The sequence below is a fragment of the Onthophagus taurus genome, chromosome 11 (assembly GCF_036711975.1).
Source record: "Onthophagus taurus isolate NC chromosome 11, IU_Otau_3.0, whole genome shotgun sequence".
NCBI lineage: Eukaryota > Metazoa > Arthropoda > Insecta > Coleoptera > Scarabaeidae > Onthophagus > Onthophagus taurus.
This window is the reverse complement of record NC_091976.1, coordinates 14,181,013-14,208,532: the sequence shown is the minus strand read 5'-3', so window position 1 is coordinate 14,208,532 and position 27,520 is coordinate 14,181,013. Positions and strand designations below refer to the sequence as shown.

Genomic DNA, 27,520 nt, shown 5'->3' with positions numbered 1-27,520 from the left:
GAACGATTTTCGGTGACCCTCGTGGTTACCAACTTTTTCCACCTCGTAGCGATCAAGACCAGTTCCTCTAACTGCTCCATACGGACCTAGAAATGTTGGCAACAACTTAGATTCATTTTGAAATTGCGTGCGCTTTATGGCCACGAGATCGCCTATACGATAATTTCTGGCAGCTTTTCTTTTTATTATAATTTCGTCAATTTGCTTGTTGGATTTTGATGATCTGCTTTTTAGCCTCTTTTCTCAAATTCTCTCGTTCCTCGTTGAATTCCTGAACATATTCCTCCTCAATTATCTCTCTTAACCGGAGTTCTTCAAGCCGTTTCATTGGCATTTCTAATTCATTTCTAATTTCTTTGAAATGTGCTATTTATAGCTTCTTGTACTTTCTGGTATTTGTACCAATTTTCTGGTTTTTCAATCGTTAATTTGGAGAGTACGGGGATGATTATTCGATTTATTCGCTCAACTTGTCCGTTTCCACAAGGAACACCCGTTGTAATTGTTTCGTGTCTAATATGTTCTTGCGTGCAATAATTCTTGAATTCTCGTGATGTAAAAGCGGTTCCTCGATCCGAAATTATTACTGCTGGATTTCCAAAAGTTGTTTTTTGTAATTCTAATTTGTCTAAGACTTCCTTTGTTGAAGTAGTTTTTGTAGGGTAAATCCATACAAATTTGTTGAAGGCGTCGATGACAGCAAACAAATATTTATAGCTTTTACATGTTTTCGCCATCGGACCTAGATGATAGATATGATATGTGTGTAAGGGGACATCACCCTTCTCTATTGGATTTAATAATCCTTCGGCTTTTCCTGATTTTCTTTCCACTAAAATGCATCGTATGTAATTTTGTATAATCTTCTTAATTTTTTCGTCTAAGTTAGGTATGTAATAATCTCGTTTGATTAACTCACTCGTTTTTTTCAAAGCAAAGTGACCATTTTCATGAGCCTCTCGTATTATGTGCGGTTGCATATTAATTGGAATCACAAGGAGTCTTTGCCCATCCATATCTTTATACAAAATGTTCTTCACCACCTCATAATTTTCATACTTACCACTTTCCAAAAGTTTCATAATTGTTCGTCGTCCGATTGCGCCTTCGCCACCCTTTCCAAAAATCCGGATTCAATTATCATAGTTATTGAATTGCGACTTAGAGCATCGCAATGCTTCATTCTATGCCCTATCAAATTCTTCCAACAAAAGAGCCCATCGTACGACTCTTGTGCAAAGATCGGCATTGTGGCTGCAAAAGCTGCACAATCTGTTAAGATTCTAAAATGGTTGCCCAATAAATAAACGCGAAATTTTTTCAACTTTTTTTTTATGGCAAGTACCTCGAGCTCATAACTATGATATTTTTCTGCGCGTCACTAGTTTTTCTACTCCCGTAATAGACTGGATATAATTTTCCGTCATTTGGATTCGTTTGCAATAATACGGCTCCAAAGCCATCTTTACTCGCATCTACGTGGAGTTCCGTTTCGTTATCATAATTGAAAATTTTTTGTACTGGTTCGTTAGTTAATTTTTCTTTCAGCTGTTCAAATGCTTGTCCTTCATTTTTTTCAAATACAAACCTTTTGCCTTGTTTTAATAAATCCGTTAAAGGTTTCGCAATTAGTGAGTAATCAACGATATATTTTCTAAAGTATCCAGTAAGTCCCAGAAAACTTTGAACTTTCTTTACCGTTGTTGGTTTCGGAAAATTTATAACGGCCTTGATTTTGTGTTTCATTGGCTTGACAAAGCCAATCTCTATTTCATGTCCCAAATATTCCTTGCATCTTTAAGCTTCCTTCTCCGAGTGAAAGGGACTATTCCGATTTTATTGAGATTGATGCTGTAGGGCTTTCTGCATTAGTTGAGTTATGATTGTATTATATTTACCTCGAATTGTGATTACCAGGTCATCAGCGTACCCTTGAATCTTAAATCCGTTTTTAGTTAGGGTGTTCATCCAGTCATCAACTGCCAGGCACCATAATAGAGGTGATAGCACTCCCCCTTGGGGACATCCTCTTAGCGCCTTTATAGTAAGCAACACGCCTCCCAGACTGGCTGTGATCTGTCGACTTTTCAACATGGCTGTACACCACTTGATTGTCGTCGGATGTATATCTTTTACGTTTACAGCCTTCTGTATGGATTCGTAGGAGGTGTTATCAAACGCACCCTCTATGTCTATGAAAGCACATAGGGCTATCTCTTTGGTTGCAATTGCCTCCTCTAAAGCACTAGTCAAAGCATGGAGAGTGGTAATTGTTAATTTTCCTTTCTGGTAAGCATGTTGGATAGGGCGGAGTGGATTAGTGACAAGCACTCTATTTCTAAGGTATTGATCGATTACTTTTCCATCCCTTTGAGGAGAAATTAAATTAGGCTAATTGGTCTGTATGTCTTGGGGTCGGCGTTTGAACGCCTACCACCTTTAGGTATGAAGACCACCTTTACTTTCCTCCATAGTGTGGGTATATAGCTAAAGCTGTAGCTAGCTATATACCGGCGACTTTAGGGGCTTGAAATTAGAAATAGCCCACCTTACTGTGTTGGGTGTGAAACCGTAAAAATGTACGGGTTATGTCCATTACTTCAGCGTCGGCATCTGCGCGGGGGCAGACTTTTGAGGAAGGAAAGTGTGTACTCAGTAGGAGCTCCAACGAGTCCATAGCATCGTCAGTGTATTTACCATCTTATAAGTACGAAGGCTTTCACTTCGAACCAGTTTCTGAAGAAGGTTGCAACATGGCAAAACCCGAAAGTATCTAGTGTTAGTTCTAGTTTTAGTTCTATTTACCACCTTGTTTGCATAGATGGCCTAGATCAGTGTTGTGATCTTTTGCCAAGATCTTATGCAGACGAGCAACTGTAGGCGTATTGTCTATGCCTTCACACAACCTGCACCTATGCAGACCCTGGTTTTTCTTTTGGCTTTGCGGATAGCCAAGTTATATTCCGTTAGGACTTTCCTATAGAGGTCCCATGTTTGCTCGAGTTTGGAATTCCTGACTTTATTATATAGTCTTCTAACAATGACTCGCTGTTTTTCAAGGTCCTTATTGCACCAAGGCACATTGGATTGTGCTCTTTTGTGTTTTATTGGACAGCTTGATTCATACGCACTATGTATGAGATTGTTTAGTTGAAAAGAGGCTATTTCGAGATCCTCTCTGCTTTCAATGTTTATTTTGATTTCGTCGACCTCTTCGCTGATGTGTCTACAAAAAGAGCACCAATCAGTGAGTGAGGTCTGAATTCTGTTTGTTTTGTCATGTCTGCTACAATGACAAAGCGAATATGCTTGTGATCCGCTAAAGTGATTTTACGTGAAACATGCCAGTTTGCGATTTGCGAACTGAGACGAGGCGTGGCTAGGCTTATGTCTAGCACCTCTTGTCGACTCTTGGTAACAAAAGTCGGTTCGTTACCTCTGTTGAGGAAATCTAAATTTGTACTTTGTAAGTATTGGTAAAGATACTCACCCTTTTTGTTTGTGTCTGAGCTGTTCCATGAGAGATGATGTGCGTTCGCATCGCAGCCCAGGAGGAGTTGTTTCCCCCTCTTATTGCAGTAGTCTATGAGGTCTTTCACCTCTTGTGGCGGTGGATCGTCCGATTCACCGGGGAAGTATGACGAGGCTATAATCGCCTCTTGCTTACCTCCCGGCATCGGCAGTACCGCTGATATTGCAACCAGGTCCCTAGAGATAAACTGGGTTAAAGGTAGGCAGTTTAGAGAGGATTAAGCGAGTATAACTGCTCTCGCAGGGCACTCTCCTCTGTGATAGATTAACTTACCTGCTTTTGTTGATAGTCTTTTGACTATTCCTCCATATACATATGGCTCTTGGATCAGTGCAACATGTATGTTGGGCTGTGGAAGCCCTTGACCAGCACGTCGGAGGCGCTTTTACAGTGCTGGATGTTGGCCTGGATGAAGCCTACTCCCGCCATTATTGTTTGGCGGGTGCAATTTTGGGAGCAGCAGTTTTGTCCTTACCCTTTTTTTCGGAGCTAACCTTACCTGTACCCTTCTTGGGGTCCTTGGCGGTTCCGGAAGTTCCTGGTGTTGGTTCGGGTTCTACCTTCTGTGGCGTAGGCTCGCCGCTCTTTTGCCTCAAGGTGATTTGCCCGAACTTGTAGCTAACCTTATAGTTAGCTTTTTTAAGGCTCTCTACAGAGGGATGGTCAACGGACAACGTAAGAAAGGCACTGCTGCCTTCGGTCGTCCTTTTGAGCACCCTCCATTCGTTGATGTTCAGGCCTTTGTTCTGACCTTTAACAATTTTTAAAATGCGGTCTGATTTCTCATCCATTTCATCATCTCTCAGTGACTACTACTTTTATTGTCAACGTTTAGTTCGTCTAATTTCTTTACAAATACTATATAAGGATTTCGTCACCTAGAGATGATCTTTCTCATACCACCTCGAGCCTCCAAGGTAGAAGGGAGTTAGGCACTGTAATCATTGTATTCACATCACGTAATCCTTCCCTTTTCAATTTAACTAAAAATTTTAAATTAGCGCACTTGCTATTAGCTTCCAAACGCTATCACAATATGCGTATGGTTATACCTTGAATTCTTATACCATGATACTCATTACGATCATCACCTTAGGATGGTCGCTGAGGCTGTGCGTCATTGAAGAGACTTTCAACATATATACTCTTTTCATCATTATAGCTTTCCTTCAATGACTACTAAGATTAATTTTCACACCAAACATAAATTTTAAAATATATGTTTTACAATTTGTAAAGGATTTTGTATTTTAAATTTAAATAAAATAACCAACTTTTCCTTATCAATTTAAGTTTTTTATTATAATTTTGTACAAATGAAAAAATATTCTTATGACATTCACATAAAAATAAAAAAAAGTAAATTAAAAATTCCACAAAAATTCCACCAAATTTGTTTCCTCTTTTTATCACAGAATATAAACATAAATTGATCATTTATTACAATTTAAACAGCAATTCAGTAATTACATAAATTGCAATTTTTACAATCACAAAACAAATGAAAAAAAAAAAATAAAATTAATCATTGAAAGTACGATATGAAAAATAAACCTCAGATTTCTCTTGCAATATAAAATTAAATACTGTCGGAATACCTTAAGTACAATAATAAAATAAGTACGAAAATCCTTAAAAATAAAAATAAAAAATGATGGTCTAATAACTAAGAGAACAAAAAGTTTGAATAGCTTTGAAATGACATAATAACCCAAAAGTGGAATTTTTTAAAGATCACATTCCTGATTCAGCAATTCCTTCATCATCTGCAAAAAAAGAAGCAAACAATATTAATAGAAATAGTTAATAAAAATAATTTTTTTTTCAAACACAAATTATAAAACATTCCAAAAATTAAATTCACAAGCATTTTTTTAAACTTTTAAGAGTGAGTCATAAACTATGAAATCTATACAAAGTTACACAGTTTTAATTATAATTTGGTACTTTTATGTTTTTGTATCATGAGATATTTCTAATAACTTGAAAATTAATATTAATATTAATATTCAAATTGAAATGAAATCATCAAATTTGTTTACAAAATGTAATTCTCAATAAATTTTGCTTAATAACACGAATACCACCGATAAAAATGGATACGATATGAATCATTAATATTTAAATCCAATTAAAACGGCAAAACAACGTCGATTTTATTTATTCAGGATTAGTGCGGTCATATATTATGTAGTCATTCTCGATATATTTGTCTTCAAACGTTTATTTATTTATGGTGTGGAAAACAAACAAGCAGCGATTAAATCCAGTAAAGCTGCATTCTTTAATATTAAAAAGCCAAGTGACAGTCAGATAAATAGAAATAGTATTAATGAATGCTTAAATAAACATAGAAAACACAACAAAATAAAAGGATGAAATCAAAAATAAAACATAGTTTATGGACTTGTTTATAAGACGCATTATTTATCTATCAAACAAGAATTTAATCATTAATCATAATACTAAAAATAAACTTGGAGCTTTTATCATAATTGATAAAAACTGTTATCTGAAAATTTTACACTCATTAGATTAAATCATACATCCAGTACCATCATATCTACGAACATTGAGTATGTAATTCGTTTTGTTATCCTCGCTGTTTCGAACAAGTTAAAGTTCAAGCTGTTCACTTGAATATCAAGTTCGACACACAGAATAGTAATATTTTACATACTAAGAATGGTGTCTAATCTCCTCTCAGTATTTTGCAAAAATGGATGCTGTCATAAAAACTGAGCAGTCTGATGATTCTTGGAGATAAATGAATTTCACAAATTTTACAGAGATTTTATGGAAACGTATCTCCAAGTTTTCGAACCGGATTGCAACTCTATTATTTATTCAAGGTAAATGTGACCTCACTTTGGTGAAATCACTAAATTTTAGCTTGTATTGCAAAGATCTGCCGGGATCATCGCAAGTTTGCTTGCTAAGCCAGATATATGAGAAAAAGTTTAGTTATTCAAAAAACTGTAGTCAAGATAACGATTTACAGGATAACTTTTACAAGATAGCAACGTGGTTTTATCGATTTACGACCATGCATACGAATGGAAGTGTAATCAACCTGTACATAAATATTAGTTCCCTACAACTTTCCTTCAATACTACTATGCACATCTATGTACCTACTTATACTGTAATGTATAATAATGTAAGAATGTATACTGTAATTTCATTTAGCTTCGCAATTAAAAATTACGGTTCTTATAATTACAGCCATCACTACAAAGAATGACTGCTTTTTGGATTATGGATGAAAATTCATCTCCTCGTAATTTCCTTTCTGATTTGTTTCAGATGAAACAAAAACCACCGTTCGTCTGCAAATGGAAGAATGCAGTATTGTGAACTGCTAGTTTTGTTTTGTAGTACATCGTGAATACACTATTTTTTGGTGCTAGTACCACAGTGAAATACTGACAACTGCAAATGTAAACAAACGTGTTATTCCAAAACGCTTTCCGACTCCCTGGAGGCCGGGAGATACAAGTAATTCATAAAATAAAATAAGTAGCAATACAAAAGGGTTATAAGAATTGTTGCAGACATAGTTTTTCCTTGTGATGACATTAAAACCTAATTTTAAGAAAATAGTGAATTACGAGTTTTTCCTGTGCCGGGACATGATTGGTTCCAAAATCAGTAACAATTTTCTCGTTTTAAAACAATTAATTAATGATATTATAAATAATGTGTATTTTGTCCTCATTCATTCCCACATTAAATATTCTACTTTGGTTTGGGGTAATAGATATTTTAGTCCATATATCTACGAATTTCAGCGAAGGGTTGTTTATGTTCTTGTCGGAATTGGAAATTTAGAAACCTATTAATTTCCGCATTGGGACACTATTTGAATGACAAGACAATTAATTTTAGTTCACATGCTCAAACGTATATAGACCGTCAGTAATGCATAACAACAATAATAGTCATTAAAAGAATTCACTTTTTGGAAAAATACAACCCATAAATCTGCAACCTCCGAACTTCACCTTGAAAATTATTGTTCACTGCAATAAACACTTTTCCGATGTCGATGAACATAAGATAAGGTGTGATAACTTGAATATACTTTAGAAAACATATTTTGACGTCTATAATCCGAAGCCTTTTCTAAAAACTTTCAGGACATAGATTAAGAAAATAATTCTTTGAAACCACAGACCAAACATCCAACTGGCGATAAACGGAGATAAAATGAAATTAATGACGTGTGTCGACGCCTGGTAATTTTAGTATATAAATCGTAGATTACTTCCCTTAGGGAAGCACTTGCTGGATCAAATAGCCCAGTAACTTCCATAACTGGTCTCAAACCCGGACTATGCAGAAGAGTTTGGTGGAAAGACTAGCAACCTACCACCAGTACAAAAGACATTAATATGTTGAAAGGACAACGAACATGCCTCAGAAACGCACGAATCAAAATAAGACGACTATGACATGGAAAAGAAATAAGATTGGAACATATCTTGAAACACGAAAGCACAGAAAATTTTGATAGAACTGAACATGCTGTATGACTTAAACCAAAAAGAAGGAAAAGGGCAACTTATGTGCTGGAACTTCCTACCAAGGCAAAGCAGGAAAGTGCACAAGGTAGAGTAGGGTAGGTACTGCTATATAAGAAATACAAAGGTATTATCCACATAATACAATATGGGGACGAAAGAATGCTGAATGTCTTCATTAACTTATCGAATGGCATAATGAACATCATTTGTGCGTAAGCCCTAGATATAACCAAACCCAAGTAAGAAACAATTGATATTGATAAATAGAAAAAAACAACACAACTTTTATAGTAAGTGATTTTAATAATGAGGAGGGCGAACAACTAATACAATTCTGCTCTTTAAATGAATTAAGAATAAACAACACATACTTCCAACACATTCAACAACATAAAATAACATAGAGCATCACAAGAGCAATCTGCTATGTAGGCCATGCACTACTAATAGCAGATAATGGAGCTGATCTCAAAAGGCTCTTCCATAAATTTTACAAAACATTAAAAAATACAATATGATGATTTCTACAGAAAAAACTAAAACATTAAAGAGGTCTAGGGAGCCTGGAAGATGTAATTTGGAGCTGGAAGGTAAAGTTATGGAACATGAACCTTCAACTATCGGGGAGTGGAAATTTCACGCGATAGCAAGCTTTGCAAGAAGGCGCAAAACTAGGTGATAAAAGCATTAAAGATGGCATGGTACCCCAACCAAACATTTTGCAGAAACAAATACATACAAATAGAGAATAAAGTCAAACTATACAAGGTAAACAAACATAGAGAACAAAGCACATGCGAAGAACGATAGAGATAAAGTCCCGCAGATCGATTCAAGGACTTTCTTTATAAGAGCGATATTCCTAAGTGATACTTTCGACACCACAAAACATGAAGAAAAAATCATAAGATTCCAAAAACCTTACCTTCAGTTACCGAAGGGAAACTATTGATTCGGGTTGAGAGGAACAGAGAAGGGGGATTACCATGTATGCAGAGGCAATAAATTAAGAAAATAATTTTATTGTTTACCATGACTGTCAGTACAAGATGGAAAGAAGGCTTCTTTAGACCGGTAGGATAGTGTAACAATTAACTTAATTGAAAAAATTGTTTTCAGCTTGCACAACTTTTCGTAAGATTCGCCGAAAGGTAAAAGAGATGATTACAGGTACATCAAATCTATCTTGGCCGGTACCTGCGGAGCTCTTTTTTCTGTTATATTTCAAGGTGTCCTATACAGTACTCATTAAAATTATTAGCGTATGCGTTTACAAACATTATAACGGAAAATAAGATAAAATATAAACTAAGAAACCAGGATACAAGGAAGAATGGAATCAGACTTTATACTAAGGATATACACATCTGAACGTTATAGGGCAACATATTTGCAGAGATCAAAACCACTCTACATCACCTTAGGCTCAGAGTGTAGCCTGAGGTTGTAGATTTAGGTAACTTTATAAGATGTAAATATTTAATATGTTATTATTTGCAAAATGTACTTTTCAAATTAGATGAGCTTTTTGATAACAAATAAAATTAATCAATTAGAAGAGTTGTTGTTAGTGGGACAGCCAACGAGTTGATGCTCAACGCTTATATATTTATTAATCAGTTTCCATCCACTGAAATATCGCATCTCAAGCACCACTGAGATCTAATGACAAAATGAACAGCATTTTAAAGCTAATTTAATATAGTTTCTAAGTGCTATATATAATTTCTTAATTTCCCTATATAGAGTTGTGTGTATTTGATTATTGTAGATTTTAAGAATAAAAATTTAAAATATCGTATCTCAAGAACGAATTGAGATATCATCACGAAATAAAAAGTAATTTAAAGCAAATTTACTTAGTATTTATAATTTTGAATGTGTTTTTTTCAAATATTCAAATTTCAAACTTATGAAGTTTTTAATTCAATCTCGTATAACCATAAATATTAATGTTAAGGTAATGTCGTCACGAGTTCGCCTATCTTTCCTTCTTCTGCGCAATTGGCCGACCAAGATAAATTTGACAAGCAGTAGGTAGTATAAATGGTGTAGAGATAGTACACCAATGCAACACCCCCAATAATTGGGAAACATTTTTCCTAAACCTCTCTTTAAGAAGAAAAGATCTAAGCCATTATAATCGAACTCGATTACCTTGCTCTTTAAACAAGAGATCTTACATCATGAATGAAGAACTTTCATATAGTTGTCCCTCGCTAAGATCCTTCTATCTCTTATTCAACATTGTATCTCTCCAAATTTTTCATAAACTTGCTAAATTATAACAAGGTGCTTTTAAATTACTAGTTTAGCCCACTTTAGATTGATGCGACTTTTAAAACAATATCACGGGAACTTTACTATAATTGGACGAGATCAAAGCACAATGGCCCGATATCTTGTGGCACAATTAATTAAAGTATTTTTCAATTGACTCGGACGTACGGTGGAGGAAGCATATAACGTCTACGGTTCTTTCGTAATGAGGATAAGCACAGATACGTTCTCAAGAATACCATGAGGTATACTCATTCCTTAAGTCGAGGAAGACAGCTTGAAAATGAAAACGAATCCAGGAGTGGTTTAAAAATCACCAAAGTAGAGACCTCAGCCCCAATACCAATTAAAGATATTATTGTCTTTTAAAATGATTGATTTGTTGTGATATTTTTTTATAGCTCTTCAGTTCTCCATCACGTCCAGTTTTCGAGATATTCCCAAAAATGTGGAAAATCGTAAATTAAAAAACTTAGTAACTACTGTACTACAACTACTGTTACTATGTTTACAATAAAAAAATTGTTTGTAATAATGTTTCAACGATGTAGTTAAAATGGCAAAAGAATTAAATTCAGAACTGCTGAGCCAAATGAACCAAATGTTTTCGAGATAATCGCTTGTCTCACGTTAAATGGGCCACCCTGTATAATTCTTTTTTGTTACGGGCCGAAAAAAATGGGAAAAATGCCAAAAAATTTGATTTTATTGAGTTGTTAGGCTGTAGCAAAATAACGGAGAGTCCGATTTATGCCATCAATACCTCAAAATGGTCGTCTTGATCTCTACTTTGATGTCCATACAGCTACAACAAGTAAATGCGAGTATTCGGGGTGTACGGTCCAGGTTTTAATTAAAGAAACAACTTTTTAAAAAGCTAATATTTCGGTTATTTATTGTAACCTTCCTCAGAGCATTTTTAGCGCTCAAGGGATTAACAAAAGTTAAAGTTAAAAATTTTGTTAATGTAATTTTTCTTAATTAACTTTAACTACATATAACTACAGAAACACACTATGCAAAATAAAAAATATACTGAACATGAACCGTTACCATGTTTTTTAATTTGCGATTTTCCACATTTTTGGGGATATCTCGAAAACTGGACGTGATGAAAAAAATATCGCAGTCTTCGAAGAAAAAATTGATTAAAATTTGTAAACTAGTGTTACTAGGTATTAAAATATAAATGACATCCTTATGAGAACTCACTAATAAACCCTAATAAATTTCCATTCTCATGATAAAAAAGTTAAAAATACCAAAGTTTACAATTTTATATCTTCGTATTTATTTACATAATTAATAAATTTAAATAAATTTATTTTTAATTAATTTCCGTTTATAACACGCCCCAGTATATATAGTATTAAATAGAAGTTATTTTAGAAGCAGCATTCCAACGCGATAAAAAAATAAAGGCTACTAAATACATGCTCAAAAACATAATTACAACACAAAACAAGCAAAACGAAAGAATTAATAAAGATAAATTACCAAAAAAAAAGGATTTATTCTACCTCTCCTTTTCTCTCCCAACCCCATCGTGGAATGAAGGTTCTACAGTGCGATTGCCTACGCCACCCTTACCTGAACCCATAAAAACGTAAATTCAGTGTACTTCAGAGGCAGAAGTTTAAAATACCAAAAAAAAACAGCAAACGTAAGAAAAAAATTAAATTAATAAAGCGAAAAGTTTTTTGGTCTAACTTTAAAAAAAAAGCAGAAGCAAAGAATATGAAGTACTTACCCTCGAAACCTTGATTTTCATGGATTTCCCTTGGCGTTCCGCCCACTTCCTTTCCTTCTAAAACCGCCAACAAACACTGATGTATACAGATGTATTGTTGTTCCGTTTGAACCATCCAAACACGTTCTTTTCGCATTGTATACACAATTCCGAATATATCAACATAATCAGATACCAATATTTGTTGTAAAATTCGATCCAAACAGATAAATGTTCCTGATCTTCCAACACCAGCACTAAAAATATATTAAAATTTTTAATATTTTTTTAAATTTTTTTGTTGGAAAATTATAAACATATAACCCACCTGCAATGAACAACAATGGGTCGTTGATCCGATCCGACTTTTTCACGAAAAGCTCTTACAAATCTTACGAGTGTATGAGGTGGATTTGGAACCCCAAAATCGGGCCAGGTCGTAAAATGGAAATGTCTTATTACTCTTTGAGTATCACCCTAAAACAAAGAAGGTTTTCTAAAACATGAGGTTAAGATTATAAAAAAAAGGAAAATCTATTCTTTTTTAACAACTATTAATGAAACTTTTTTTATTGCTTACCCTACAAACCATAAATTCCGAAACATTCCAATCTGGATACCTTGTTTCATTTAAGATTTGTACTGAAATATCTCCATAGTAAACTGGCATTGTATCATACGGCCAATAATGATCGCATTTTTCCCGTCCCTTTTCAATACATCGCGTCAACATAATAATTGCCCTAGAATTCGATTCCCAACACATTCTCCAAAAATCGTCTCTCGTCGAATGAAGCGGTCCTTGCGTTACAATAAATTCTCTGGGAGAATTATGTCCGGGAACATAATTAGCGTTTATATAATCAGAACCTTCTTCGTCATCAACTGGTTGTAGTTTAAATCTCGAATGATCGTATGGTAAAATGTTTGTGAAACGATTTTTAGGACGATTACAAGGTAAATCGGCCGCTGTACAGGGTTGTTCTCGCCCAACGTGTTTTAATTCTTCGAATTCTTCGCTAAATCGGAAATCGGAATCCGCCGACATTACTCGATAGTGATTCGAGAAATTTTCGATTCTTATTGGACGATTTGTTTCAATTATTGAATCAGGAAGTGACATGCTATCGTTCGGATGGGATTCCGTTGCTTTTCTGCCTGCAGATCTGCGTCGACGAATTATTATTATTGTTATAAAAAGTAACGCGATTAAAATTATTGGAATGACGATTCCGAGAATAATTGGCGTATTATCTTGATCTGCAAAAGATTTTTTTGTATAAACTTTAACGTTTTGTAACATACTTATAAATACTCAACCAGAAAACTTCTATGTTAGCCCAAAAATTGTTTAAAAAACTTATTTAATTTTTTAAAGTATGGAATTATCAAAGCAAAAAAAAATGATAAATGTACCTGTTCTTATCGGAAAACTATAACTTGTGTCGGTAAATTTATCAGGGGCTGTGAACGCTCGTATTTTAACCCTGTAAGTAGCCCCAGATTTAAGTGGTCCATTACAATAGACTTGTTGGCGAATATCGCAACTTTCCGAACCAATCGTGAAGTCCTCAACGCTGGAATTATGGAATGGATAATACGGCTCTATAACTTGATACGGAGGCCAAACGTAATATGCTTGAACATCCCGCCATGAAGGCATTTCAAGACCGGACGCGTTTTTCGTATCATCTTCAGCCACAATTATTGTATAAGTTGTAACCTAAATATAAATAAAAAGGGATGTATTCAAATTTCTTGCATTTAATATATACAAATTTATAATACATATAAAAAACAAATCTTGAAAATCAAAAATACTTCTACTTTATTTAATCAAGAAGATTTAGAGAGTGATTTACGCAAATTATAAATCAAAAAGAAACGGAAATAAGCCATGCGGGGAGAGATGGATTTCGTCTAATCGAAAAAAAAGATGCTGATGTGTTCTATATAGACTGGACGTCTTTATGTTTTTGTGTAGGTAAAATAATAATATACAGGGTGTATCTGAATGACGTGCCCAAACTTCAGGGATGATGCTTTAGGCAATTTTAAGGGTACTTTGATATATGAACCATGGGCGGCTTGGGCTCCACTAAGGAGCTACACAATATTTTCATCTATCTAAATAAAATATTTCCAATGTATTTATCACCGTCATAAAAAAAATCTAGACAAAAATTGAACGGGGGTGGTTATGTTTAGTAACTTAGAAAGGAAGATTGAAAGTATAAATAGGCTCGAAACATGCCCTATTATAAGCTAAACTTATTACCCAAATTTTATTTTCCTGGTGTTTATGGTTTTCGGGAAAAAAAAATAAACCAACATTTTTCGCCATTTTTGAAGGGGCGTAGCTCCGCAGGGGAGTCGAAATCCCTTATAGTTTATATAAGAAAGTACCCTTAAAATTCACTAAAGAATCACCGCCTGAAATTTGGGCCCGTCAGTCAGATACATACTGTATACGTATACATAATAATATACAGAGTTATCAAAATTAGGGGCGACCGAAACCACGTTCCTCTCAGGCATAAAAAACCGATATTAATCACGACTATCAGACGTTATTCTTACACTAACTGAATTAAATTTGCCATTTAGAGGAAAATCTGATGTACTCTTTGAAAAAAATAACGGAGTGTTTTCGAAATATTGAATGTCTAGATTTATATGATCCAATCCTTAAAGAAGATATTCGACGTATAACGTCTAAAGAGGCACAGGTTCATTATTTTAGTAAACCATACAAAATGAATTAGGTTTATTGGCCCAAATGACTAAAAAGAAAATTATAGAAATGGCAAAAAAGCCGAATTTTTTTTGCAATCATGGAAACAAGTCCCGATAAAAGCCACAAAGAATTACTTACATTAATAATTCGATTTGTTAACACCGAATTAAAGAATACTTATTTGGTGGAAGAACATTTTATTGATGTAACTGACACTACAGAAGTCGGTCTGGCATCTATATTTTTAGACACCATAAAAGTACTAGGTTTAGACATTTACAATTGTAGACGACAGTGGAGCCATTATGAAAGGTAAGAATAACGGACTACAAAAACATATTTCAAATATAAATCCGGGAGCGTTATTTGTTCCTTGCTCCTGTCACTCTACTAATCTTGTTTTAAATGATGCTGCAGAATCAAATATACAAATGGTCAATTTTTTCTGCATCCACTTATAGATGGTCTATTCTTGTCAAACATCTGACTAATTTAACATTAAAACCGGTATGTTCTACGAGATGGGAAAGTAGAATAAATACAATCAGGCCCGTTAGATTTTTGTCCCGTCACTTTTTGGTATTGTAGAAGAAACGTCTTTGCTGGGTTCTCATGGAAATAATACTAAAGATAAACAATATATTAGAGAAGTTAAATTATCAGGTCATATGCATTACAATAGTTTGGTATAAATAGCAACATATGCTTTTAGATGTTAACAGAGTAAATCTTCTACTACAAAGCCCAAAGTGTACGGTTTGTGCAGCAGTTGAAACAATTGAATAGCTTGCAAATAATCTACAAATAAAATAAGAAGTGACGAAGAGTATCAAAAATTGTTAGTTATAGCGTCTGAACTTCAGATTCTGCAAATTCAATAAACGTACAACCAAATTTTACAGAAATCAGAACGCATTTTCAATAATGAAACTTTTGACAACCCAATAGAAGATCCGTCACAAAAATTTAAAGTTGATATACAGGGTGAGTTTTTTTCCATGTTTAGTATGGAGATCTCGAAAACTAGCGGAGATAGAGAGATGATTAAATAGGGAAAGAATTGCAGTTTCATGAATTCAATTGAATGAGCTTTTTGTTTTTCGGATAAAATGCATGGTTAACTAGATATCTCGAAAAAACCGTTTTTTTGTTATATCGTTAGTGCAAAGGAAAAATTTGTAGGGTATTACATGTTTCTAATGAACGTTGATTGAGGTTTTGTAAATTATAATCAATATGAATTTTTCTAATCAATAAAAGCGTGATATTGAGTGTTACATTTTATGCTGTAAAAATGCAATACAAGCTGCAGAACAGTATTTTGATCGTCGCCAGCCTTCTCTACCTACTTTGAAGAGGCTGATAATTTGGGCGAGTATGGTTCTTTCTGTAAACCAACTAAAGATGCAACACAGAAGTAAATGTATTAGCACGAATCCATCAAGATGCATCGGTTTCAACACAAGTTGCATTTGAAGCAGGCACGTCACAACGTACTGTCGTAAGAGAACTAAAAAAGCATAGATTTCATTCATATAAAATGGCAGTTTCACAAACACTACCCCCAGATGACTACAAACAGCTTGTAGACTTTGTACATGGTTTATTAACATGTGTGAAGCTGATCATAGCTTAGATTAAAGTTTTGTAGACAGATGAAATACAATTTACAAACTGCGGCATGTTTAATAGACATAATCAACATTTATGGATGCAGGAAAATCCACGTCATGTTCAAGAGAGGAGACCTCAAGTTAAGTTTGGATTTAATGTTTGGTGCGGTGTCCTTTGTTCAAGAATTCTTGGTCCGTACAATTTTTATGATACGTTAAACGGAGATCGTTATCTTCATTTTCTACAGAACGAGTTCGATAATATGTTGTATGAATTGCTATTGCAGACGCGCCATTTGCTTAAATGGTTTCAACACGATGGGGCACCACCACTTAATAAGCTAGCGGTACGAAATCATAGAAACTTACATTTACAAACGTATCCATAGCATACTACCTGAACAGTTTGCAAATCAAAAGAATAAATGGCTGTAATTTATTCATTAATAAAAATATCCATGTCAAGTGGTATATCATTAGAATCGTTGAGAAAAGGCCTTTTTTATAAAGTCATCGCCAACTATGGTTTCCATTAGATTAATTACAAGTCATAACTCAAAAATTATTGCTTAAATAAAAAAATCAGTTAGACTGCTTTATTAAACATGTAATACCCTACAAATTTTTCCTTTACACATTTTTCCTAAAATCAATAATAGCGGAGCCATAGATATCTAACAATATAGCAAAAAAAACAGTTTTTTCGAGACATCTAGTTAGCCATGCATTTCATCCAAAAAACAAAAAGCTCATTAAATTGAGTTCATGAAACTGCAATTCTTTCTCTATTTAATCGTCTCTCTATCTCCGCTAGTTTTCGAGATCTCCATACTAAACATGGAAAAAACTCACCCTGTATATTTTAATTTACTTAAAATAGCGATTCATTCAATAGAGGAGCGTTTTCAACATACATTCGGATTTTTGCACAATCTTTCCGACCTCAGAAATTGGGAACAAGAGGACGTCATAAAGCAAAGTATGAATTTGGAGATTACTCTTAACAATAGAAAATACATCGACGGCTAGCGGAAAAGTTGGGTATTATTTCAAAATTTTTAAACCCAGGTGATACACCTTATGAAGTTTTGAAATATATTTTAAACAACAATTTAATTATATATTGGAATCCATGTTGCAAGTTAATGAATAAATAATAAAATAACTTCTACTTGCTTTATTTAAATATACAGTCGTAGATGTTTCGGGAATTACATTCCCATCTTCAGCGACAAGCGTCAGGAACTGTTAGAAAGATTTCAATCCAAATAGAACAATTAAAAAGCATTAGTTTTGTGAAGGAAAAACCAAGTCATGTTAAAAGGAACATCAGAATTTAATAAACTTTAAAAGGCTTTGTAAGACACTTTGGAGGAGATTTGAAAGACACTATTTTCAAATCTCCTCCAAAGAACAAATCAATTTTATTGTTTTACCATTTAATATTTATGATTTAAAACTTGATTTGTTAATTGTACCTTTTATAGATTGACGTGATTCATGACGCCTTTTAAAGTTTATTAAATTCATATTAACATGACTTGGGTTTTCCTTCAGAAAACTAATGTTTTTTAATTGTTCTATTTGGATTGAAATCTTTCTTACAGTTCCTGACGCTGAAGATGGGAATGTAATTCCCGAAACATGTACGACTGTATATTTAAACAAAGCAAGTAGAAGTTATTTTATTATTTAACAATTTAATTGTTATGTATCCAAATCTTTATATCGCTTTGAAAATCCAAAAAGAATGACCTCTGGCGCCGCCTCTGAGAACAAAACTAGAAGACTATTGATCATTGCTTGGCTCAATAGGATGAGGTCTATAAAGAAATAACAATAAATCAGAAGCAAATGTTATTAACAGATTTCATTAACAAATCTCTTTGGGGTGCAAATGATTGCACTTACAATATCGATTCGAGTCAAATAATGTAATATGCCAAATTGAAGTAAAAACTATTTTTTAATTTTTCCTAATTAACTCATAATAAATTAACTAAGTTTCGATAACACAGCTTAGTAACGTAAAAATTCCTGGCAACTGAAGTGAATTATCATCATTTATTTCTGGTATTGGTCCAACCCTTCCTAAACCATTTATTAGGAAAATAACTATGCAAAATTTCGTAAGATAATATGTAGCTCCATCATGTTAAAAAACATTATTCCAACAGCGCGTGCAGTTGGAAAAGAATATGCTCTGAGAAATTTCTCAAAATGTCTCACATTTCGCTATACAATATTTTTAATGTTAAATATTTTATACTATCTTTTCATTGGGATCACTTATTCTGAGATATAAAACATTTTTAAGAAATTCTTTTTTATAAAACGTTTATATAAGAATGGGGAAATTATTGTCTTATTTGATAGTTTAGCAAAATTGAAGACTTCTATAATTTTTTATTTTTCAAACGGGTTTAGTTTTTCCAAAAAAAATAATAAATAAATAAAAATTTAAAAAACTTTGGAGACGTCACCGTCGTTTCGCACGCGGTTGGTTGAAATAAAAATCAATAAGAGGTGTATGAGCGAGATGCCACAAGAATTTTATGTGCTAGAAGAAGAGATCCGAAAGATGCACGTTTGTGTCTTCTTGATCTTACGCGAAAACTTCGTAAACGTCACTAAAGCTTTTGTAGAGGATATTTTGAATTTTAATATTAATTATCGCAAAAATTAAACAATTTTATGATCCGAAAATGTTACTAATCCTTCTATTTTTACGTAGTTTATCAACTTTTTTCTATTCGATTGAAAGTAACGACCCCATTGCGGTTAAAACTCAATATTCACCTCAATCAATGAACCACAGACATGATTCATATTTACATTTTTTCTTTTAGATTAAATAATTATGATTAAAAGTATTTTATTGAAAAAGAAATATATTTACCGGTCCATTTTGATCGCTGAAATAATTTTTCCTAAATCGAATTTGAATAGCAGCCGAACTTTTCCAAACTTCAGTTGGAACGACTTGAACACTGAGAGGTGGTGCTAAAATCGGCATTATTTGGGTAAAAGTAGAATTTGCCCCATATCCGACCTTAGTTTCCGCTTGAATTGTAAATATATACGTATGTCCAGGAATTAATTGTTTAATTTTTCCTGTAAATTCATTCGGAGAAAAATCTCTTGTTTGCGTGTGCGAAGATCCCTCTAACCCATAAGTTATCGTAAATCGACGAATAACTCCGTTTTGTTCTGTTGGTGATATATTCCATTTGAATGTAATTTCTGAGGGTTGGACATCAATCGGACCGAACGACGCCACCTTTCCTGGTGCTGCTTCTTCGGTGGTAAACGTTCTTGAAACGGGGTTTGAAGTGCGGAGAATACTCGACTCTGTTCCACTACGCACAATCACAGTGAATGTGTAATTTTTGTGAGGTCTTAAATGATTTATTTTAATGTGAGGAAATAAGGTTATATGTCGTGTTATTTCATCTTTACGAGTAAGATATGTTACTTCAAAATCTGTGTGTTCACCCATTGGGATACTCCAATTCAGCCAAACTTCGTGATCACCAATGTAAATTGCGTATAAACCAGTAATTGGTTCAGGATCTTTAACAAGAATAAAAAGCATTGTTACAAATGATTCTTTAATTGAGAATACTGTTTTAACATTGAAATGAACTTACAAAGTCTATCTTGTCTTTGAACTGGTTGTGAAGAAACATTATGTGACACAGTCCAAACGGAAATATTGTACAATTTCCCTGGAACTAAATTTCTGAAAGTCACCAATCGATCAGCATCATTGGCTAGTTTTTCTTGATCCATAACCGTCGGATCGGACAAAGAAAATTTATAACGATCAAATTTGCATAAAGTCAATGGAGTTGGCGTATATCTCAAACTTAAAGTATCCGTTGATTGTTGATCGTTAACAAAGAGAACTTCAGATTGAATCAATGGCACTATAAGAAAATATAAAAAAATTTTTGGAATAAAATTGATTAATTCTCATTTATATACTTACTTGTCCTAGCTTTAAAAATAGTTGTATCACTTTCTAAATTATTTGAAATTGATTGGACGTAAAAGGTGTATTCAACGCCAGGCATTAAATTGCCAACTAAACAGCGAACTGGGCCGTTATCGTCTTGATTTTGAGTGACGTTTCTTATATCGGACTCGTTCCAATCTTGGGATGATTCCTTCCATTTTACGATGTATCGTTCAACACGACCTTCAGGTCGTGGCCATTCTAAAGTAACGTTATTTGAATCAACCAGAGGTGCTATGTTGGATACTGGATTCGGACCTAAAATAAAAAAGAAATAATTACACCAGTTTACAAATTTTAATCCATTTTTTCCACGAAGATTGCGATATTTTTTTATAACGTAGAATGTTAAGCTAATTCAGTTTTTATCCATCACGTTCAGTTTTCGAGATATTCCCAAAAATGTGGAAAATCATAAATTATAAAACATATACAGGATGATTCAAAAAACCGCTGACAGACTTCTAGGGCAGGCAATACACCAAAAATTAACATGAAAAGTCTTAATATACATGGGGTCGCAAATGCCTCCTTAACGAGATATAGCGGGTCAAAGTTTCTTTAAAATTAAACATTATCTGCAAAAAAAGGCCTTTTTTAAAAATATTTTCAACTCCACTGGTAATTCTGTCAAACGGGCAGTATTTTCGTGTAAAGTGATCAATTATCTATCAATTGGTATCTTACAAAACTTTGATTAAAGCAACAGTGTTTAATTGAATTAACAAATTTTCTACAAACGTGTTTTTCTTAAAAACTATTGCCTTGATCAAAGTTTTGTAAGAGACCAATTGATAGATAATTGATCACTTTACACGCGTAGAGAGCAATGGCGTGGACAATACTTTAAAAAAAGTGCTTTTTATTACAGATAATGTTTAATTTTAAAGAAACTTTGATCCGGTATATCTCGCCAACGAGGCATTTGCGACACCATGTATATCAAGACTATTCATCTTAATTTTTCATGTATTATCTACTCTAGAAGTCTGTCAGCGGGTTTTTGAATCGCCTGTATACGGTTCATATTCAGGATATTTTTTATTTTGCATAGTGTGTTTTTGTAGCTATATGGACATGAAAGTAGATATCCAGACGAACATTTTGAGGTATTGATGGTATAAATAGGACTCTTCGTTATTTTGCTACAGGCTAAAACAACTCAACAAAATCAAATTTTTTGGCATCTTTCCCTTTTTTTTTTTACTTAATCGCACCGTAATAAAAAAGAATTACATATGAACAAAAGCATTTGTGAAAAATAATGTAGGCAAATAAATTACAAAAAAGTAAAAATTTAAACTACACTATACGAAATGAACTAATTGCATATATAGATTATATTAAAGATTAATATTACTCTCAGAAGAAATATGTAACGTAAGTACGAAGGCTTTCACAGCCGATATTAATTAAACTAAAACTAGAACTAACACTAGCACTATCACAAGAACTAACACTAGACCTAGAACTAGAATCTTTCGGGTTAAGCCGTGCGTTTTTTGAAAAAATGTTTGACGTTTCGGATGCCATGTTGTAACCTTCTTCAGAAACAAGTTCGAAACTTCGAACTTGTTTCTGCTTGTTTCTACTTGTTTTCTACTTGTTTCTAAATATGTAACGTTTTCTAGGACATTTTGGGGTGGGAGGTTGGTAATATTACCAATTTGGGGGATTTTTTAAGTTTCCTATTTTGTTTCTTAGCGACTACTTTGTCGTTATAAGTTAACTCTTCTTTCTACTTCTTCTTTTAAATATATAAGTGTTCGTGTTCTTAGCGAAGACTCGCACAAATCGTTTAAAGAAGAAATTAATAATAAGGCGGCCATCATGCCGAAGTGTAGTGTGTGTTCGCAAAACGTTTCGCGTTATGATGACACAATTATCTGTTCAATTAATCAATGTGCTCGAGCATACCATACAAAGTGTGTTGGCAATACATAATCAACCAATCTCTGCAGTGCGGGATATTCCCTAAATACCTAAAAAAGGCAATGCTTATACCACTATATAAGAAAGGCGATTCAAACGATATTTCCAATTACCGACCAATCAGTTTGCTAACTGGCTTCTCTATGATCTTTGAAAAAGTAGTCTACAATAGACTGTATAATTATTTAGAAAAGCACAAATTACTGAGCGAGCGCCAACATGGTTTTCTGAAACGGAGAAGTGTGGAAACTGCATTATTCACGTACACGTGCGACGTGTTATGAGGCTTTGGAGAGAGGAGATATGGCTTGCGGTGTACTCCTGAACTTATCGAAGGCGTTCGACACGATTAATCACAAAATACTGATCTCGAAATTGGACTCGTGTGGGATGAGGGGAATCGCTCTTGACTGGTTTGCTTCGTACCTATGTAATAGAAAACAAAATGTGCGAATTACGGAAAATGGCGTTCCAATTATTTCAAGGGAGACCACTATGTCTTGAGGTGTACCGCAGGGCAGTATACTGGGTCCTATTTGTTCCTGATATACATAAATGATATACACAGTGCTACCGAACACGTAAATGCAAACTTCTCCGCTATTAACTACGCTGACGATACCAGCTTAGTATTATATGGTGATACATTTGAATCTATTGTTACTGGTGGTTCAGAATTGTTAAATATTGTTGAAAATTGGCTAACCACCAACGACTTCATTATAAACCATGACAAGACTAACGTTATTCTGTTTAAAACTATAAATAGCTCTTATCCCAATACTATAACCTTCAATCATCTTTTATATACAACTGAAGAACGGGTACGTTTGCTTGGAGTGGTTATCGACGACACTCTTAAATGGAAATCGCATATTGATGCACTCTGTAAAAAGTTGAGCAGTTTTTGCTACGCTCTAGGTCAAATGAAAAAGTTGGTGAATGATCGCGTTATACATTTATGCTACTACGGTTGTTGCTATTCGCAAATACGGTTTGGTATCATAGTCTGGGGAGGCAACAGCGAATTACGTCGCGTATTTGTGTTGCAGAAGAGAATAATACGCACCATGCTCGGTTTAAGTTACGGACAATCGTGTAGAGGCAATTTTAGGAAAAATAGGTTGTTAACTGCGTCTGCAATATATATTTATGAGATTTTAGTTTTTCTGTTTAATAACAAAAGTCTTTTTTCACAAAACTCATTTAATCACCATTACGAAACTCGAAATAGGCGCGACTAATTATTGCTACCCAAGACATCGCCTAGCTGCTAGTGAAACTTCAACTGGTTATGCGGCCCTAAAATTATATAATGAATTACCTAACTCGATAAAACATATTACCAGAATTAGTACGTTTAAACAGGATTTGTTCAATTTTCTAATCGATGTAGAACCCTATAATGTTGCTGAATATTTAGATTTTAAAATGTAAAATCGTAAAAATGACGTTTGTTGTTGTATTTTTTTGATTTGTCTACAACACAATAAAGATTATTATTATTATGTAACCAAATTCAATATTGACATTTCTTCAAGCAATATTTGGTGAGTAGATGTTACAAAGGCGAATACATTTTTACTTTTTTATTATACAGAATAATGAAACAACAGACAACGTTACTCAAATTCCATGTAGAAAAATCAGTTTTAACTCGAAATGAAAGAATACGTTTTTTTTAGATCCACTTTTGTTTGATTTTCTTCTAATTGGGTTTTGGGTAACAATTACGTGTTAAAACAAAGAGTAGCTGATATTTCTAGTAAAAAAATTATCTTTTTTACCAAAATCTTTTTCTTGTTTCTTTACTAAAAAAAATAATTAAAGTGAATTATTTTTTAACCTCTTAAATCGAAATGACTTTTTAATTTTATCAAACGGTTTTTTTTCGTTGAGATTACCTGCTTTATTGTTTATTAATTTAATTACTAATTGTCGAATATATCGAAAACAAAAGCTGACCTGAAAAAATGTTTTCTTCTATTTTCGAGTCAAAATTACTACCAAAAACATTAGTTATTTTTTATTAAATTTTCGGTTATTACTAGTGCGAAAACTGTTCAGTAATAAAACTTTGAAGTCAGTTTTACAGAAAGCAATTTCTGCAAGCAGTATTGCAATATTATTTATCTTTATAGAGCAATGGAACGTTGATTGAACCGAAATTATAAAAAAACGGGGAATCAAGATGTAAGTGGCTGTACTTATTTAGGTGATACAAGAAGCAATCATGATAACGAGGGCACTGGTGAAAACGTTTCGATCCCTTCGACATTAAAATGTAGTAACAACAAAACTATTTTTTTCCGTACTTAATCGAAATTACTCGGCTACTCTTTCTGTCAAGAAGAATGTCCGTCAATACAGCGTCAATACAGAATATTTATCCTTTGATTTTACAGAATTTCCGCAGTGTGTTATTTGCAGCCAGGTTTTAGTAAATGATTCTATGAAACCTGCTAAGTTAAGACACCATTTTGAAACAAAGTACCCAGAGTTTCAGCAAAAAAACACGGATTTCTTTAAAAAGAAAAAACAACAAGTAAAGAACATTCAAAGAAGCATGTCCCACATTGCCATACCAGCATCAAACAATTCAGCCATAATGGCCTCCTTTAAGGTGTGGCAACTAATAGCTCACAAAGGTAAAGCTCATATTATTGCTGAAGATTTCATATTACCAGCACCAAAAGTTATGATGTTTGCAATAATTTCACACAAATTTCGTTGTCAAACAATACAGTACAAAGAAGAATTCAAAGTATAGCAGAAAATATAAAAGATCAATTAATACAAAGAGTTTGTGTATCACCTTGGTTTGCTATACAATTGGATGAAGCAACGGACGTAGCTAGTCAGGCAGTTTTATTCTGCTGTGTGAGACACAAGCATAAAGATGCCGATGCCGTTCTTGAAGACCTGTTCTTTGTAGATTTCTTAATTAACACCACTGCAGAAGAAATTTTTGAAAAATTAAATATTTTTTTTCAATAAAAATAAAATCGATTGGGCGAAATGTGTTGGTGTAAGCACAGACGGTGCTAAAGCTATGTCCGGAAGAATAACAGGTGTGAAGACGAGAATAAAGCAAGTATTTTCATCTGTACAGTGGTACCATTGTGCTATACATAGAGAAGCGTTGGTTACAAAAAGAATTCCTGCAGAATTAAAAGTGGTCTTACATGAGTGTATCAGAATAATAAATTTTATTAAAAGTAGAGTGCTGAATACGCGGCTTTTTTCACAATTATGCAAGGAAATGGGAAGCGATCACTATGCACTGTTAATACATACAAATGTAAGGTGGCTTTCGAAGGGAAAAGTATTGGGTCAACTTTGGAAATTACGTCAAGAAGTCAATGTATTCTTAATGGAAGAACAACGTTTCCAATCCCATCGCTCTGATAAATTTTCCCCAGATAATTTAAATAATTCCTACATTTCTTATCAAACTGGCATACTTATCCGACATCTGTACACATTTCAATGGTGTAATGGTGTAAATGTAAATTTTTTCCAGCTAGAAGACAAGATTATAGCAACTATTTTGAAACTGGAATTATGGGAGAATCGACTCAAACGCGGAAATGTGGAATCATTTCAAAACTTGTCGACATTTTTAAACATGTCTAAAAATACACTTCCAAATAAGGAAGCACAACTAATTATGTGTCATTTAGTAAATCTAAGAAGCACCTTCAAAGAATCCTTCCGCAATCCGTTTATTATCAAAGATATACCGTTATTATAATTTATTATATGGAGGTCAAGGAAGAAGATTTTATTGACTTAGTGACCAATGGACACCTTCAAATGGCTTTCAAAAAAAAACCTATCTGATTTCTGGGCTTACGTTTTCAATGAATCGCCGAATTTAGGGAACAAAGCTTTGCAAATTTTAATACCCTTTACAACCACATATCTTTGTGAACAATATTTACGCGTTAAACTATCGCAAAAGATACAACCAAATTTTGAGAAACTTGCAAAAGAAATGCGAGTTCATCGATCACTTTAAATTTATTTATTTTTGTACCCTGTGATAATAGTTAAAATATAAAACAAAATATATCCTTTATGTATAAAACGAACGGTTTATTAATTTGTCCAGGAGTTTAATTTTTTTATTTAGTATAGGGGTCCGTGGCGAACACAAACGATTTTAGGGAGTCCATAGTTAAATATAATTAGGAATCGCTGCCGTAGAACATCTAATTCTCTAAATATCGAAGCATTGAATACCATGGTGGAACGTATTTTAGTGGAGATAGGTATAGTTAATTTACGAGAATCGTGCAAAATTTAATTTTTTGCCATTTTAACTGTTTTAACTCTTCCAGACACTAAGTACAAACATTACATTCACTGAAATCAATATTATTTTATCAATATTAGTATTTTTGAAATACAACAAACAATAACATTCTTGGAAAAAGTTTTTAAGAACCCGCGCGTTTTTACCTGTTAGACCTTTTTTTTGCAAAAGAAATTCTCATTTCTATATATTCGAGAATATATTGTTATAATATTTAGTTCTTCTTGAAACACCTCAGTGATCTTTCGTTTAAGAAAATAACAAAGTGTTGTAAAAATTTTGTTGATAATGGCTAGAAGCAGCAGAAGTTTTGGATGCAAGAACAATCCTGATTTTTTCTGTTTTATTTGCGGACAATACATTATCGGGATGACGGGACGACCAATAACAACTGTTATAAAACAGGAGTATTTTCATTATTTTGGGTTTGCTTTGACCAATTTAGACAAGCCATGGACTTTGAATAGATGGATGGCGGGTGAATCTACTCATTTACAGTTTGGTTTTCCAATGTTATGGTAACAGATATCAGATCATTCCGACTGCTATTTCTGTAATATAAACCTAGACGTCATAAACAAGAAAAACAAAGAAAAGTTTGGTTTATCCTAATGTAAGATCAGCCAACAAGATAATTCTGCACAGCGAAACTTTATGAAGACCAAATCCTCCTGGCCGATTAATGCAATCCAGTGAAAGTGATCAGAGTAAAGGGGAGAGTGAAGATATGTCATCTAGACTATGATGCCATAATACACCATAAAATGTTACAGAAAGAACGAAGTGACTTAGCTAGAGATCTGAAGTTGGCGAAGATTGATAGTGAGATATCGGC

The 27,520-nt window shown here is 33.6% G+C and overlaps 1 protein-coding gene across 2 annotated transcripts in view; it reads right to left on the bottom strand.

Annotated features, from left to right (window-relative positions):
* Positions 1-4,806: 4,806 nt before the first annotated feature.
* The window catches only part of LOC111420589 (Protein tyrosine phosphatase 10D), a 68,549-nt gene continuing 45,835 nt past the window's right edge, over positions 4,807-27,520 (bottom strand). Inside the window, exons 7-15 of one of the 2 annotated variants that reach the window (XM_071200536.1) lie at positions 20,409-20,693; positions 20,068-20,346; positions 19,317-19,990; positions 13,484-13,790; positions 12,648-13,327; positions 12,396-12,544; positions 12,089-12,324; positions 11,836-11,928; positions 4,807-5,298 (exon numbers count right to left, since the gene is read on the bottom strand). In XM_071200536.1, coding sequence (XP_071056637.1) covers positions 11,855-11,928; positions 12,089-12,324; positions 12,396-12,544; positions 12,648-13,327; positions 13,484-13,790; positions 19,317-19,990; positions 20,068-20,346; positions 20,409-20,693 — 2,684 coding nt within the window. In that variant the 3' untranslated portion in view covers positions 4,807-5,298; positions 11,836-11,854. The remainder of the gene's footprint in view (positions 5,299-11,835; positions 11,929-12,088; positions 12,325-12,395; positions 12,545-12,647; positions 13,328-13,483; positions 13,791-19,316; positions 19,991-20,067; positions 20,347-20,408; positions 20,694-27,520) is intronic. The other variant, XM_071200537.1, reaches the window with a different exon arrangement.